Source organism: Xenopus tropicalis, chromosome 8 (genome assembly GCF_000004195.4).
Source record: "Xenopus tropicalis strain Nigerian chromosome 8, UCB_Xtro_10.0, whole genome shotgun sequence".
NCBI lineage: Eukaryota > Metazoa > Chordata > Amphibia > Anura > Pipidae > Xenopus > Xenopus tropicalis.
Genome location: NC_030684.2, coordinates 135,272,624 through 135,289,884, shown reverse-complemented (window position 1 = coordinate 135,289,884; position 17,261 = coordinate 135,272,624). Strand labels below are relative to the sequence as shown.

At 41.2% G+C, this 17,261-nt stretch overlaps 1 protein-coding gene across 4 annotated transcripts in view; it reads right to left on the bottom strand.

Moving 5' to 3' along the window:
- Nucleotides 1-17,261, bottom strand: part of LOC105945166 (selection and upkeep of intraepithelial T-cells protein 1) — a 32,517-nt gene that overhangs the window by 6,440 nt on the left and 8,816 nt on the right. For 3 of the 4 annotated variants that reach the window (XM_018089604.2, XM_031891205.1, XM_031891204.1), the window contains exons 2-7: nt 12,006-12,100; nt 11,219-11,563; nt 10,087-10,206; nt 6,616-6,879; nt 5,087-5,350; nt 3,414-3,527 (exon numbers count right to left, since the gene is read on the bottom strand). In XM_018089604.2, coding sequence (XP_017945093.1) covers nt 3,414-3,527; nt 5,087-5,350; nt 6,616-6,879; nt 10,087-10,206; nt 11,219-11,563; nt 12,006-12,078 — 1,180 coding nt within the window. In that variant the 5' untranslated portion in view covers nt 12,079-12,100. The remainder of the gene's footprint in view (nt 1-3,413; nt 3,528-5,086; nt 5,351-6,615; nt 6,880-10,086; nt 10,207-11,218; nt 11,564-12,005; nt 12,101-17,261) is intronic. The other variant, XM_018089605.2, reaches the window with a different exon arrangement.

Below are 17,261 nucleotides of genomic sequence, written 5' to 3'. Positions count from 1 at the left end.
TTAGACACTTCTACTCAATCTCATTAAGGACACCTGTCTTAACTAGTCACCTGTATAAAAGACACCTGTCCACAGAATCAATCAATCAAGCAGACTCCAAACTCTCCAACATGGGAAAGACCAAAGAGCTGTCCAAGGATGTCAGAGACAAAATTGTAGACCTGCACAAGGCTGGAATGGGCTACAAAACCATTAGCAAGAAGCTGGGAGAGAAGGTGACAACTGTTGGTGCGATTGTTCGAAAATGGAAGGAGCACAAAATGACCATCAATCGACCTCGCTCTGGGGCTCCACGCAAGATCTCACCTCGTGGGGTGTCAATGATTCTGAGAAAGGTGAAAAAGCATCCTAGAACTACACGGGAGGAGTTAGTTAATGACCTCAAATTAGCAGGGACCACAGTCACCAAGAAAACCATTGGAAACACATTACACCGCAATGGATTAAAATCCTGCAGGGCTCGCAAGGTCCCCCTGCTCAAGAAGGCACATGTGCAGGCCCGTCTGAAGTTTGCCAATGAACACCTGAATGATTCTGTGAGTGACTGGGAGAAGGTGCTGTGGTCTGATGAGACCAAAATAGAGCTCTTTGGCATTAACTCAACTCGCTGTGTTTGGAGGAAGAAAAATGCTGCCTATGACCCCCAAAACACCGTCCCCACCGTCAAGCATGGGGGTGGAAACATTTTGCTTTGGGGGTGTTTTTCTGCTAAGGGCACAGGACAACTTATTCGCATTAACGGGAAAATGGACGGAGCCATGTATCGTGAAATCCTGAATGACAACCTCCTTCCCTCTGCCAGGAAACTGAAAATGGGTCGTGGATGGGTGTTCCAGCACGACAATGACCCAAAACATACAGCAAAGGCAACAAAGGAGTGGCTCAAGAAGAAGCACATTAAGGTCATGGAGTGGCCTAGTCAGTCTCCGGACCTCCCTCCAATAGAAAACCTATGGAGGGAGCTCAAGCTCAGAGTTGCACAGAGACAGCCTCGAAACCTTAGGGATTTAGAGATGATCTGCAAAGAGGAGTGGACCAACATTCCTCCTAAAATGTGCGCAAACTTGGTCATCAATTACAAGAAACGTTTGACCTCTGTGCTTGCAAACAAGAGTTTTTCCACTAAGTATTAAGTCTTTTTTTGTTAGAGGGTTCAAAAACTTATTTCACTCAATGAAATGCAAATCAGTTGCTATCTTTTATTTAAAGTTATTTTTTCGATTTTCCTTTTGATGTGCTATCTGCCACTGTTAAAATAAACCTACCATTGAAATGATACTGTTCTGAGACTTTTCATTTCTTTGTCATTGGACAAACTTACAAAATCAGTGAGGGGTCAAATAATTATTTCCTCCACTGTATCAACATTGAACCTCATTTCCCAGTTTGCTGCCCAGTTATCTAATTTTGTCAAATCTCTCTGCAAAGCGGCAGCATCCTGCATGGAACTTATAGTTTTGCACAATTTTGTGTCATCAGCAAAAATAGAAACAGTACTGTCTATGCCCACCTCCAGGGCATTAATAAACAAGTTAAACAGCAAAGGACCAAGGACTGACCCCTGCGGTACCCACTAACCACACTGGCCCAATTAGAAAATGTTCCATTTACCCCACTCTTTGTACTCTATCCTTCAGCCAGTTCTCTATCCAATTACAAATATTATGTTCTAGGCCAATATTCCTTAATTTGATTATTAACCTTCTGTGAGGTACTGTATCAAACGCTTTAGCAAAGTCCAAGTAGATCCCATCCACTGCCATTCCAGCATTGAGGTTCCTGCTCACCTCCTCATAAAAGGCGACTAAATTAGTCTGGCAAGATCTGTTACCCATAGAACCATGTGGCACAAACTAATAGTATTGTGATTAACCCCCATGACATTAATGGGGTTACTAACTTTGCCCTGGAGAAGTAACCCATAGCAACTACCGTATATACTCGAGTATAAGCCGAGTTTTTCAGCACTAAAAATGTGCTGAAAAAGTAACTCTCGGATTATACTCGAGTATATGTGTCCGTGCATAACTGCCAGTGCGAGCACTCTGGCTGACTCTGGCTCATTGAACGCGCTCGTTACGCGCACCCCCCCCCCGGGGACGGAGGTGTGTCCGTGCATACCTGCGCACGCACTTACTCACGTCCTTCCTCGGGGGGGGTGAGCATTGAACGGACACTGGTGGAGGAAGGGAAGGAGGGAGGTAGGTATGCACGTAAGTGGACGAAGGGAGGGAAGTATGAAGGGACACAGGTAGAGGGAGGGAGATATGAAGGGACACAGGTGGAGGGAGGGAGGTATGAAGGGACACAGGTGGAGGGAGGGAGGTATGAAGGGACACAGGTGGAGGGAGGGAGGTATGAAGGGACACAGGTGGAGGGAGGTATGAACGGACACAGGTGGAGGGAGGGAGGTATGAAGGGACACAGGTGGAGGGAGGGAGGTATGAAGGGACACAGGTGGAGGGAGGGAGGTATGAAGGGACACAGGTGGAGGGAGGGAGGTATGAAGGGACACAGGTGGAGGGAGGTATGAACGGACACAGGTGGAGGGAGGGAGGTATGAAGGGACACAGGTGGAGGGAGGGAGGTATGAAGGGACACAGGTGGAGGGAGGGAGGGAGGTATGAACGGACACAAGTGGAGGGAGGAATGGGGGGTGCGCGCAATGAGCATGTTACATCTGCACAACGAGCCAGATTAAGTAATTGGTACAATAACTTGTTATTTACAAAAATTTAATGTGTACTAAGTCCAGCATCAAGTATTATTTTGCCCTAGTAACAACTATTGTAGTACTGTGGTGGGACTTGTACACTGGGGTCCAAGTACTTGATAATTAGTATGGCAGCTTCCTTAGCCTTCCCAAACTTGCTTTTGTCTGCTGCTGTAGCATTTTTCTTTCCCTAAAGTTATCTATTTATTTATCTGTTATTTATTTGATTATTGAAACTTAGCAGTAGCTGCTGCATTTCCCACCCTAGGCTTATACTCGAGTCAATAAGTTTTTCCAGTTTTCTTACGTAAAATTTGGTACCTCGGCTTATATTCGGATCGGCTTATACTCGAGTATATACGGTAATCAATAGGTAGCATTTACTGGTTACCTGTTTGAAAGCAACCATCTTATTGGTTGCTATGTATTACTGTTCCTGGGCAAACTTAGTGCCTTTTATTACATATGGGGTTAAGAATCACTGCTGCCTATTAACTGTCTCCATACATTGTATGTTAAGGTTTACAGTTAGGTTTCCACAGCAAGGGCCCAGCTCAAAAAGTGTCATAATGTAACTGGTTCTACAGATCAGCAGCCTGGGTGATAGCAGGGCTTTTATTCAACCTCCTCTCCTGCCCATTACTTTACATTTCTACATGACCTGAATATCAGGCTGCAAGGAATCCCTTTAGGTACTTACCAAGTCTCTTCAACAGAAAGCAAATATACCCAAGCAACATCAGTATAACAACCAGACAAGCGCAGAATACAATGTAGCGACTGTACTGATCCCTGCAGGTTACTGGTCTCATTTCTATATCGGGGAAAAAAAATATATATTTTATTTCAGGAACAATAATGCAACTGATTTGACAAATGTAACCTATTCATATATCCAACTAGATCTGTCATTATCTCTTACATAGGGAAATACTGCATATATACATGCATTACATTTCTTCGGTGGTGACCCTTACGCCTTTCCACACTCCCCACTGGTTGTGTTAAAATCACTTATAAAGAATATATACAATAATGATTCTCACAACAGTCTATATTGTTACCCTACTGCCATCTAGAGGCCATGTATACATCCCTTTTACCATGTTCATTACTTCCACACATTACTTTAAAGTCACAATCACCTTGTCTACCCCTTACATGTTCTGTGGGTAGAAGAAATATGATGAAACAGACACTGTGCTACCCTCCAGCTACACAATACAAAGCACAGGGCACATTTAATTAAAGGAATTGCCCTTTGACATTGCAATCTTATAAAAGCTGGGCACAAATGGGTAGATGTGCAGTCCCTTGGCAAACCGGGCTACATACAATGCAGCCAAACAAGGCAATGTAGGTCTAGAAAGACTTGCTCACCAGCTGGAACAATTGGGGTAACTGGTACAGCTATGGATGGCAAATAAGATTCATTAAGAACAACCTGCTGTTCAAGCTCTCCCTATTATATAGGCTGTGTATAGACCAACCTTACAATGTAAGTAATAAAAAAAACCAGGGCAGTTATTTTCTTTAAACTATTTACACTTGAACTGGAAATAATTCATTTTTTTCACTTTAATTTTTTGCTTTTCCTCTGCATGCAGGTACAGTCTATATGGTTAAATGCCTGGGAAAGCCAGGTAAGATGGAGCCAAAGCACTATGATAAAAAACCTCCCTGGGTTGCTGTGTTTTTCTTTTTCTTTTTTTGCAGAAAAGGAGCAGTAGTTCAGAGGGAATGAACTTCGCAATTGAATTTACTGGGTGATGCATAACATATTGGCACCCACCATGAAATAATTTCCTTGTTCTATAATAATAGCAGATTTCTGCATATTAAAATAACTCAATATCACAGAGTTACTGAATGGGCTAACAATAATTATATTGGGGGCGGCTTCGGGACGAGGGGGCTGGCCAGGTTGCCCCAGGACTGATACAGAGCAATAGTGACAAATGGAAAAAACAAACCATGATTAAGTCTGTGTAGAGACTATTACTTGGGATACACTTTACACACAGGGACAACTCGTGAAGCTTCCTATTGAATTAAATTCAAGTGAGACCAGAGGTCAGATACCTACAGTCATATTAACTAAGGATATAGATGGGTCCAAGGTTTGACTAACTTAGTTCTTTTTTGATTTAAAGAAATTATCATAGTAGTGACATGTTGCACAAGTACAAAGGCATAAAATGTTTGTACAATTATTTGCCTAAAAAACTTCTAAGCAGGTGCAGGGAACTACACCCACTGGGAAGCAGGCCTACTATGGATACATTCTAGGGGGCAATAAAATAGAATGCCCATAACCTACAAATAAACAAACAACAAAAAAAGACATAGATATACTGTATGAGTGTTGCTCACCTATGGTCTGCCTGGAGCTTTGCTTGCTCTGATTTAGAGAGCTGGACACAGTGCAAGTGATATTTGATGATGCAGGCGGCAGGTAAATAGCACTAATAACTTGATACAAGCTTTTTTTGTCTTTGGAAACTTTTTCCATTGATGGAATTATATTGTTTCCTTCATCATCTGTCCAAACTAAATAGGGTTCTGGGTACCAGCCATCGGACTCACAAAACACAGTGTCTTCAGTAATTGTGGAAATGACAGGGGGAGACCCAACAGCTGAAAAATAAAGACATATTATTAGAGGTGCAGTTGTACTGTCTGTTACCCATACCTCCCAGCAATAACATACTATAGGCTAGCAGCATACTTCTACTATTTCCCTGGGATCCCAGAATAGGTGAAACCCTCTGGAAACCGCTCAGGGGAGGTACAGGACCCTTTTGCACTGGGAGCTAGGAACTTGATCGTTCTCCCCTTACAGTAGCATGGCTGGGGGTCCTAAGATATAACCGAGAGGGGCAGGGGGTCATAAACACTGCCCACCTCTATCCTTGTTGATAGAGGGGAGGGGTCAGTATAAACGAATGCTGTTAGGGGTGTCGGAGGGACTCAATGGCAGGGGTTGATAAGACATAATTCCCGGTGGGGAATCAATATATACAATTCACTGGTAAGTTCTGATCTCCAGTCAAATAGTGAGGAAAGCCTCCAAATTAATATGACTATGAAGATTTTTTATTCATCCAGGTCATGGTATATCTAGTATAAATAAATCTAAAGCAACTGGACTTGTTACATAATCATTGAGTAGTGAAACATCTTCAATGATTACTTAACAAGTCCAGTTGCTTTAGATTTATTTATACTAGATACTCCAAATTAATAATAGATCAGAATTTCCAATACTGCTTTCACTGAGCCATCTACATTGTTTTTAGATAAAATAAATACCTTTATTTTGATGACAGTGTCTCTTTACACTTGATCACTATGTGCTTTAAGCCATATTATTCGTTTTGTGAAAAAACTGCAGGTTTTACAAAGGATGCCCAGATACACACTGGCCAGAGAGAAATAAATGATTACTTACCATTTCTCTGCTTCTGCTGCAGTCAAAAGTCATTACTAAAGTATTCACTTTCATTACATTTAGTGACATGTTGCACAAGTACTAAGGCATAAAATGTTATTTTACAAATATTTGCCTAAAAAACTAGGAGGAAAGAAAAGACAACCCTTCTAAGGTAAATTCAATTTACTTTTCATAAAGGAAAAAAGGTACCTCTCCTGATCACTTTAATTTACTTTTCCAAACAAATTACTAATGCTTCTTGTTATACCAATGCAATAATTTTTATTGCAACCCCCCCATTCAGTTAAATTGTCAAATTCTGTGATTAAAATTGTCTTTATATCAATTGTACAACAGAAGAAGTAAATTGAATATACCTTAGAAGGGTTGTCTTTTCTTTACTCCTAGTTTATTACATAACCTACAAAAAAACAACAAAAAAAGACAAAGATATACGAGTGTTGCTCACCTCTGATCTGCCTGGAGCTTTCCTTGCTCTGATTTAGAGAGCTGGACACAGTGCAAGTGATATTTGATGATGTGGGCGGCAGGTAAATAGCACTAATAACTTGATACAAGCTCTTTTCGTCTTTGAAAACTTTTTCCATTGATGGCATTACTTTGTTCCCCTCATTATCTGTCCAAATCAAATACGGTTCTGGGTACCAGCCATCGGACTCACAAAACACAGTGTCGTCAGCAATTGTGGAAATGACAGGGGGAGATCCAACAGCTGAAACACAGAGAGATATAATTAGTGGTGCAGTTGTACTGCCTGTTACCCATAACTCCCAGCAATAACATACTATAGCCTAGCAGCATACTTCTACTATTTCCCTGGGATCCCAGAATAGGTGAAACCCTCGGGAAACAGCTCAGGGGAGGTACAGGGCCCCTTTGCACTGGGAGCTAGGCACTTGATCCTTCTCCCCTTACAGTAGCACTGTCACACAATGTATGACTTATGAGCCACTAGCACAATCAGGGAAATACCACACGTGCCACAAGGGTTGTTTCACAGGGGTTTATTACAACCAAACGTAGATAAACAGGGAAAGGGCAATACGCATGGAAGGTCCACAAGTCCAAATCACTTCAAATCCTCCTTGAGGGAGTCCCCAGGGCAACCCCCCTCTGCACAGTCTCCAGGGAACAAAGGCAGAGTCTCCCAGCCCAACCCCCAATACACAAAGCTTTCCCACCCAGACAGTCCACAATTAACTGGGTAGTCTCCCCAGGCAGTTCCAATTGAAATAAACAAAGTTCCTTTTTGGGTAGTTCCACAGAAACACACTATCTTGGTTCCAGGGCAAACAGTCCTTCCGCAGGGGTTAGGGAAATCTAGTTGGAGGGAATCTTCCTGCCAGAGCTAGGGTGGAATCCAAGGAACCGCAGGGGAGGGTGTCCTGCCGGAGCTAGGGTGGAATCCAAGGAACCGCAGGGGAGGGTGTCCTGTCGTAGCGAGGTTACACCCAGACGAACAAAAGCTCCTTCTCCACCCACAACCTCTGGTTTTTCTACCCTGCATCTGGTAACTCCCCCCCTTTCCCACACCCCCTAGGATTGATTGGTTAGGAGGCTGACCCTGCTTCTGCTTAACCCAACCCTAGCAGGTCCAATTGGCAGGATCCCCTGCAGCATCATTAGGGGAGGGGTTTAACCTAGGAGGGACTTGCCCAGCTCCTCTGGAGGGGACTTCTGGGAGCTTCTTTGTTTAAAACCCTTTCGGCGGGAAAACAGAACAATGGGTTGCCACCATCTTGGCTAGATCATGCACTGGCCAGTATAAGGGTTTTTGGTCACAAGCACGGCTGGGGGTCCTAAGATATCCTTATAACTGGGAGGGAGATGTAATACTCTGTCATACACTGCCCACCTGCATCCTAAAATAAATACGAATGCTGTTAGGGGTATGCGACGGCAACAATGGCAGGTGTCGATTAGAAATCATTCCCGGTGGGGAATCAATATATAACATTCAGTGGTAAATTCTGATCTCCAGTCAAATTGTCAACGTCCCCTTTCAGATCAGCTATCCATCTATATGAGCTGTTGCTTGTTTCTTCAATCAGAAAGGCTTTCCCCCACATGTAATAATAAGCATTAATTTTGCCCTGAGCCAGTGTCAGACTGGGACCCCAGGGGCCACCAGAAAACCTTAGACTATAGACCCACTCTCCAAACTATTTTTCCTTCTTTCCTCGCCCAACCTTTATTCTCCTAGTCTCTTATTTACATGCTAGCATCTATCCTTCCCTCTATTTCTCCTCTTTCTTCCCATTCAGGAATAGGGAATGAGCATGAAACAGGCCAAATGGTCAGAAGCAGGAGGGCCCACTGACCCCTGGGCCCACCGGGAGTTTTCCTGGTATCCTGCTGGGCCAGTCCGACACTGCCTGGTGGAATAATATATAGCTACCAATAAGACATTTGCTTTTGAACAGGTAACCAGTTAATGCTGCCTGATGATTGGTAAATAATACCTTTTTTTTCTACAATGCACTTGTATTACATACAGGTAGCGGATCCATTATTAATAAATCTCTGCATTACGGGAAGGCCATATCCTATAGGGTCCATTTAAAGGACAATGAAAGGTTAATATAAATTAAAAGTCTAAAGGCATTCTTTTAAAGTACTTACTGCATATCTAAATTCCCAGATCCCTGCTTGCTTCTCTGAGATATGGTGCTGGCAGCCTACAGCAGTGTGAAGCCTACAGTGACATCACTGAAATCTCTCTCCCCTTCCTGTAGGTGCCAGCGGCAGCCTTCCTATTCTCTGAGCATGTGTGTAACTTGATCCTGTCTCCTGTTCTGAGCTACACATGCCCACCAGCCAATCAGAAGCGGATCTGGCAGAGGGGAGGGGGGGGGGGAGGGAATGAAACACATGTGCAGTATGAAGCAAGGAGGGAAAGGAAGGGAGAATACCTTTTTAGAGATGGCTGCCTGTTCTAGAAAATGTGAAGTAAGTGTGACTGAGTAAATATTTGATTAGGTGAGCCAAAAGTGTGGCGTTTTTACTAAACAACAGGAGGACTATTGGGCAGTATGCTTTTTAAATTTTGACTTGCATTCTCCTTTAAAGCAATCATTTTTTGAAAATAATTTTCTTTATCTCTGTAATAATAAAACAGTACCTGTACTTGATCCCAACTAAGATATAATTACCCCTTATTGGGGGCAGAACAGCCCTATTGGGTTTATTTCATGGTTAAATGATTCCCTTTTCTCTGTAATAATAAAACAGTACCTGTAATTGATCCCAACTAAGATATAATTACCCCTTATTGGGGGCAGAACAGCCCTATTGGGTTTATTTAATGGTTAAATGATTCCCTTTTCTCTGTAATAATAAAACAGTACCTGTACTTGATCCCAACTAAGATATAATTACCCCTTATTGGGGGCAGAACAGCCCTATTGGGTTTATTTCATGGTTAAATGATTCCCTTTTCTCTGTAATAATAAAACAGTACCTGTACTTGATCCCAACTAAGATATAATTACCCCTTATTGGGGCAGAACAGCCCTATTGGGTTTATTTAATGGTTAAATGATTCCCTTTTCTCTGTATTAATAAAACAGTACCTTGTACTTGATGGGAACTAAGCTGCATGAATCCATATAGGGGGCAAAACATAGCTTTTAGGTTTACTTAAGGTATAGAGATCCAAATTATGGAAAGATCCCTTATGCGGAAAAACCCAGGTCCAAGCATTCCGAATAATAGATTCTATAGTTGTGTTACTAAGAGCCTTGAATGCACCATTAGTCTATAGATACTTGTTACCCCCTGTGCTCTTACTAGAATATTAAACGGACAATACCATACAAATAAGATTTGATTTAGAGCTGATAACAATGTATAAAGCTTAGCTAAAAAACAAAGTTAAAATGTTTGACTGTTGAAAATGTACTTGTAAGTTTGCACTCACCCCCTTCTTTTGGACTGTCTGATCTTTGTGCCTGGCTCTGTCTCTCTTGGTTGATGGACACATCACGGGGTATCCTGACTCCACTTTCCTTATGTGAGTGAGTTTTTGGGTGGCAGGGAACTGATATAAGAGAATGAGGGATGTAGGACCAGTCAGTGATGTGCAGGTCAGACAGAGGAAAGCAGGTAGCCCCATGTGTTCCGGGAAGTCTCCAAATTAATAATAGATTATATTTTCCAACACTACTTTCACTGAGCCATGTACATTGTTTTCAGCCAAAATAAACACTTATTTCCATGACAGTGTCCCTTTACACATGATCACTATGTGCTTTAAACCATATTATTCATTTTATGAAAAAGCTGTACGTTTTACAAAGGATGCCCAGATACACACTGGCCAGAGAGAAATAAATGATTACTTACTATTTCTTTGCATCTGCTGCAGTCAAAAGTTAATATAGGTTTTGTTAAATATTTCACATATATAAACTAAAGGAGAATCAGGATCATTACACACAGGTGTTTGAATGTTTGTCCATTAAAATGCATTAAAACACATATACAGCTGTGCTGCATTTACATGCTTTTTTTAAACAAATTGTGTATTTTTGTGATTTAAGTAATTTTTATTATATTCAGCATACCTGTCAAATAACTGAACAACCCCCAACTCACTTTATAAACAAGGCAATTTGTTCAGAGCTCGTTATCTACATTTAAACAAACAACCGCCACTTCTATAACCAGCAGCCTTTGCTCAGCTCATTATCAGGGGGTTCTAGGTGAACTGGTAATAAGTTTAATCAACTCCTTTTGAGCTCCACAGAACCAGGAAGTGACAAGAAATGCATAAGTGAAACTGATTTCATTTTCTTGTTTGGTGTCAGAAATACAAACGCCATAGATATTTCTTACTTTTTGTCTGTTTTAATTATGTTCACCACTGTCTCTTTATATACTGTCTCTTTAATGGAAAGCAGATCTGCTTGTGGGTGGAGCCAGGCAGAATAAAATGAAATCAATGAGTTCATGCCCTCACAGGAAAATCATGTTCAGAATGAATACTTAAAAAGTAGTAAAAGAGTAGGCAGGACAGGAAAGAAGATTGACATAGAATTTACTTTACTCACCAGTAACAATGAAATCAACTGTTGCCATGCTGTGATGGTCACTGGACTCAACATAACAATAATATTTCCCAGAATCCTGAGCGGTGAGGTTACGGATCATCAAAGGGAAAATTCCCCTAGTGATGTTCTCTTTTAGCAGTTCTGTTCTGTTAGCAAACTGTGGCATCTGGGCTGTGTAATCATCTTTCCCATTAATATAAAGATGAACATAGGGCCGGTACATAGGCTTAAACCAACGGATTTCCATCTTCTCTCCGCTCATCTCAGGAGCCAGGAGAGAAGTTAACAGCACATCTGACCCAAGTGTAGCAACAACTGATGGTGCCGATACAACCTTATATTTAGCTGTAAAATATAAAGCCAGACACAAAAAAGTACAGGTATTACAGTAAAGTATAATAAATTAGAGATTGAAAAAAATCACATTCAAATGGGTAAAAATACACCCATAATATTTCAGTAAATATACCCCTCCTCCCTTCCCCTCTAAAAACACAAATGTGGATTATTAAAAATAAAACCTTGGGAGAAGCTCCTCTTATTTTGTATTCATAAGTGTAAGTGAAGGAGAACTAGTACTGAGCCTTTAGTTTATTTTATTTGGGAGTAACAGAGCAAAGCCCTAAATGGACCAATGGCAATAGCAGGTGGGATCACTCAGGGAGTTACATTACGACAATCTCGGCAGTTCTACCTGAAAGGATACTCTCCATGTGGCCAGACAATGCCATCTGCCTATAGATTCATGGCACTTTTGGCATAAAATTCTATATATAAAAGCACTTACCTGAAAGGGACCCTTTATACAGAGACCAAAGGATGAAGAAAGCAATCATAGTCTTATGCATGTTACATGCCATAATCTGCAACCACCAATCTAATCTGCAATGAGGGAATGAATACAAATGTAAATATGCTGCAACATCTTGCTGTACCGAATCTTCACATATAAAAATGTCATTAAAATGTGCAACAATTTCTAAAGGAAAAGTTAACCTTAATAATAAATGTTAGCATGGTGTTGCCATCCCCTGGCTGTGATCCAATAGCTACGGCTTAGACATGTTGTGTAAAAAACAAGAATGTGCCTGAGCATTATACTCCTGCACTGTAGGATAGGAACCAATCAGCAGCTAGGCTGACCTGAGAGGGAACTAAAGTTCGTCTTTGCTTTTATGACTGCAGGGCTGTGATTGGCTACTCTCCTGCTATTGTGCTTCTGGCAGGGACTGTAAAGCACTATAGTAGATGTATAAAGATCTCCAATAAAGTGGGCAGTTTTAAAAGTAATTATAATTTTTTTAAACTAAAGTAAAACCAACACCATATATTATTTATTACTGCCTACAAGATTGGGAGGACTTTCATCAGGCTATAGGTCTCCTTTATTTAACCTAGTAATTAAAGCAGAATAAAAGTAGGAAGAGAAGAATGCCAGGGATATACTGAGCAGTTTGATGCCCAGTCTGTATAGCATTACCATGTTACTGTATGTGGCAAATAGTGACAACCTTAACCAAAACAGACATGCTGATAAATTCCCAAGGGGTAAATAAATCCTTCTAATTCAAACTACGGAACTGGAATCTATGAAAAAGTTAGCAAGTGTTAATACATTTCTCCTTAAAGCTTGCACTTTACAGAATCCTATAGGTACAAGGATAAAGATTAAAATATGAATTATTATTTTTAGGCAAATATAGAATTACAAGACAGTTTGTAGTTGGTTATCTTTTATTATTTGCCGTTTGTAAAATAACATTGTTATGCTGCTTGGGCTTCTACTTTCCCTAGCAATAAGACTTGGGTCTGAACTGGAAGAAGAAAATGAAAAGGCATAAACAGAAAAATGAACAACAAAAGTAGAAATAACTAGAGAGGCAGATTAGGACAGCAAAAAATTTAAAAAACAAAGTCAACATAAAAACAAATGGAAAATGTGTTAAGAGCAGGTCAGCAGTAACAGATCATTTAAAGATGAACGTTCCCATTAACTCATGATATATTGTAACAAAGGTTTATAAGAATAAAATAAACAACATTATTTAGAAGTGCCACTGACACTATTAAACGAAAAGTTTAATTTGAGTATAAAGCACATTTAATCTGTTCTATAAGCAGGCCCAATTTACAAGATTACATTTATATACAGAGAATAATGAGGCATACTGAGCTCCTTGGCTTTAGAATCTTTCTTCCTACAAATATCCAAATTACTGCTCCCCAAACAGAAAGGCGGATTAATCCCAATTCAAAACAAAGTATTTTTGAGGTTTTTTTTTTTAATTAAAATCTTCTATAAACGTTGACTTCACACTTATTCACTCTATCGCCTGGACTACTGTAACTCCCTATTAATTGGCCTTCCCCTCCAAAGCCTGTCCCCTCTCCAGTCCATAATGAATCCTGCTGCCAGGCTCATACACCTCTCCAACCGCTCCTCCCCTGCCGTGCCGCTCTGCCATTGCAAAACGAACATTTTGCGACTTTTTCGTATTTTTTGCGTTTTTTTCGTCGCCGTTACGACTTTTCGTAAATTGTCGCGACTTTTTCGTAACCATTACGACTTGCGCGAAAAGTCGCGACTTTTTCATAGCCATTATAATATGCTCGTATCTTGCCGCGACTTTTTCGTATTGAGCGCTCGTAAACTGCGGGCAAAACTTTCAGACTTAGCATGATTTTGGAAGCCTCCCATAGAACTCAATGGCACTCTGCAGCTCCAACCCGGCCCAAGGAAAGTCTCCCATAGGGCTCAATGGCACTCTGCAGCTCCAACCCGGCCCAAGGAAAGTCTCCCATAGGGCTCAATGGCACTCTGCAGCTCCAACCCAGCCCAAGGAAAGTCTCCCATAGGGCTCAATGGCACTCTGCAGCTCCAACCTGGCCCAAGGAAACTCTCCCATAGGGCTCAATGGCACTCTGCAGCTCCAACCTGGCCCAAGGAAAGTCTCCCATAGGGCTCAATGGCACTCTGCAGCTCCAACCTGGCCCAAGGAAACTCTCCCATAGGGCTCAATGGCACTCTGCAGCTCCAACCTGGCCCAAGGAAAGTCTCCCATAGGGCTCAATGGCACTCTGCAGCTCCAACCCGGCCCAAGGAAAGTCTCCCATAGGAATCAATGGCACTCTGCAGCTCCAACCTGGCCCAAGGAAAGTCTCCCATAGGGCTCAATGGCACTCTGCAGCTCCAACCCGGCCCAAGGAAAGCCTCCCATAGGGCTCAATGGCACTCTGCAGCTCCAACCCGGCCCAAGGAAAGTCTCCCATAGGGCTCAATGGCACTCTGCAGCTCCAACCTGGCCCAAGGAAAGTCTCCCATAGGGCTCAATGGCACTCTGCAGCTCCAACCCGGCCCAAGGAAAGTCACCATACTGAAGCTTGAATGAATCAGAAACTTTCATACTTGGCGCGAAAGCTGCGAAAAAGTCGCAACTTTTCGCGCAAGTCATAGCGCTACAAAAAAGTCACAACATTTTGCGAAACATTCGTAATGGCTACGAAAAAGCCGCGACATTTTTCCGAGAAATCGCAAAATTCCGATCATTACGAAAAAAACGCATTCGGCCAGTTCGTGCATTAGTAAATGTGCCCCCTTGTGTCTCAACCTTTTCTCCTTGTAGATTGTAAGCTCTTTTGGGCAGGGCCCTCTTCACCTCTTGTATCGGTTACTGATTGCTTTATATGTTACTCTGTATGCCCAATGTATGGAACCCACTTATTGTACAACGCTGCGGGATATGTTGGCGCTTTATAAATAAATGTTAATAATAATAATAATAATAATGTAGAGTGTAAGCTCTTTTGGGCAGGGCTCTCTTCCCCTCCTGTATCGGTTATTGATTGCTTTATATGTTACTCTGTATGTCCAATGTATGGAACCCACTTATTGTACAGCACTGCGGGATATGTTGGCGCTTTATAAATAAATGTTAATAATAATAATAATAATAATGTAGAGTGTAAGCTCTTTTGGGCAGGGCTCTCTTCCCCTCCTGTATCGGTTATTGATTGCTTTATATGTTACTCTGTATGCCCAATGTATGGAACCCACTTATTGTACAGCACTGCGGGATATGTTGGCGCTTTATAAATAAATGTTAATAATAATAATAATAATAATAGCACATTCTACTCTTTATTTTCAATAATCATGCAATTTTTTGACTGATTTGGAAAATGTGCATTTCAAAATAGTTTGAATTATAAAAAAACTGAAGAGAAGGCTAAAAAAAAAAAATTATAAAGACCAACTGCAAATTGCCTCACAATATTACTGTTTCCATCACACACATTTTATTAAAGGGGATCTAAAGGCTAAAAGAAAACTTCTATATCATGTTTAGGGAATGGAAAGAAGTACATGACTAATAGCAATGCATTATTATTCTCTACTGTTTTTCTAATACAAGCACTGCTACTTTGCGTTTCTCTCTCATACCCCCCCCATCCTCTCGGCTCAGCTCAAAACCTTCACGCCCAGCAGCCAATAAACATTCAGTAGATGTAACTGTTTCACTGTGTGTCAGAGGGATAAGGAGCCTGCCTGCTCATGCTGAAGTGAACGGAGCTCCGTATAAGTTATTATTATTAACATTTATACTTTTATAAGTAATATAAACTGTTTTGGGACACAATTATGTTTATTGTAAACTATATAAGAAGCTTAACTGTGCATGGCAGACTGAAAAATAAAGTTTAAAGGGACAGTAACACCAAAAAATGAAAGTGTATAAAAGTAATTACTATATAATGTACTGCTGCCCTGTACTGGTACAACTGGTGTGTTTTCCTTAGAAAGACTATTGTTTATATAAATAAAGCTTCTGTATAGCCACGGGGGCAGCCATTTACAGGAGAAAAGGCACAGGTTACTTAGCAGATAACAGATAAAACCCCATTATATTCTACAAAGCTTATCTGTTATCTGCTATGTGCCTGTGCCTTTTCTCCTTTTTCCCAGCTTCAATGGCTGCTAGGGATGTAGCGAACATCGCCAAAAATGTTCGTCTCTAATGGCTGCCCCCGTGTTGACATAGCAGCTCATTTATATAAACTATAGTAGCATTTCTGTTGAAAACTTACCAGTTTTACCAGTGCAGGGCAACAGTACATCATATTTTAATTACTTTAAAACACTTTCATTTTTTGGTGTTACTGTTCCTTTAAGTATAGCGACTATAGATCCCCTTTAATGTGAGATATAGTGCTACAGTATGACTGGCACAGGCACCTTTCCATGCACATGATTATATATATATATACAGATACACAGTGACATTACTGTGCTGGGAGATATATATATATATATATATATATATATATACAGTATAGAGAAACTTGGAGACTTAGGGGCTGATTCATCAAAGTACGAGTTCGAATCCCGAAATGGGTAAAATTCGGATTAGATATGATAATTTCTGATGATCAGAAATGTCACCAAAATGCTTACAAAAAAATCATATTAGTTACAATAATATCGTATTGGCGATCCGAATGTCACTAAATTTTTGTATCCGAACAATCGTAAATGGCGGGAACACCTCCCATAAGACTTGAAAAAAACTGTGATAAAGCAACAGTAGCAGGGATATGATGACTGGTGGATGCAGTTCCACAAAGACTGGGAGAAAGTCTTTAAGCAAGTGTGGTAAAGATGCCAGGTGGGGAAGGGTGATGAGACCCCCACAGGCAAAAAGTGAGCATGGCAAAGTGCTGCAAGAGTGGCAGTTAAAGTTTAATGGAAAGTTTCAGTAGCACCTGCAAAATTGGGCAAAGGAAAGGTAGCTGAGCTTGTTGCTGGGTGTGGTGAGTTGCTATAAGCCCCCTTGACTCCTACAAAGTTTTCAGAGAGGCAGACTAATTGTTTCTGTGTGCCACAGAGTGCTGTACAGACAGGAGGTCTCAAAGGTACAGCTAATGAAAATGTGACAGATGAACTGGTATGGTGCAAGCCAGATGGAGGAGCCATGTTGGAGATGCCACAGAGTTGGTGAGTGTAGCTGGGTGAGCTAGGAAGGCCACTGCCTCTAAAAGGACTTGA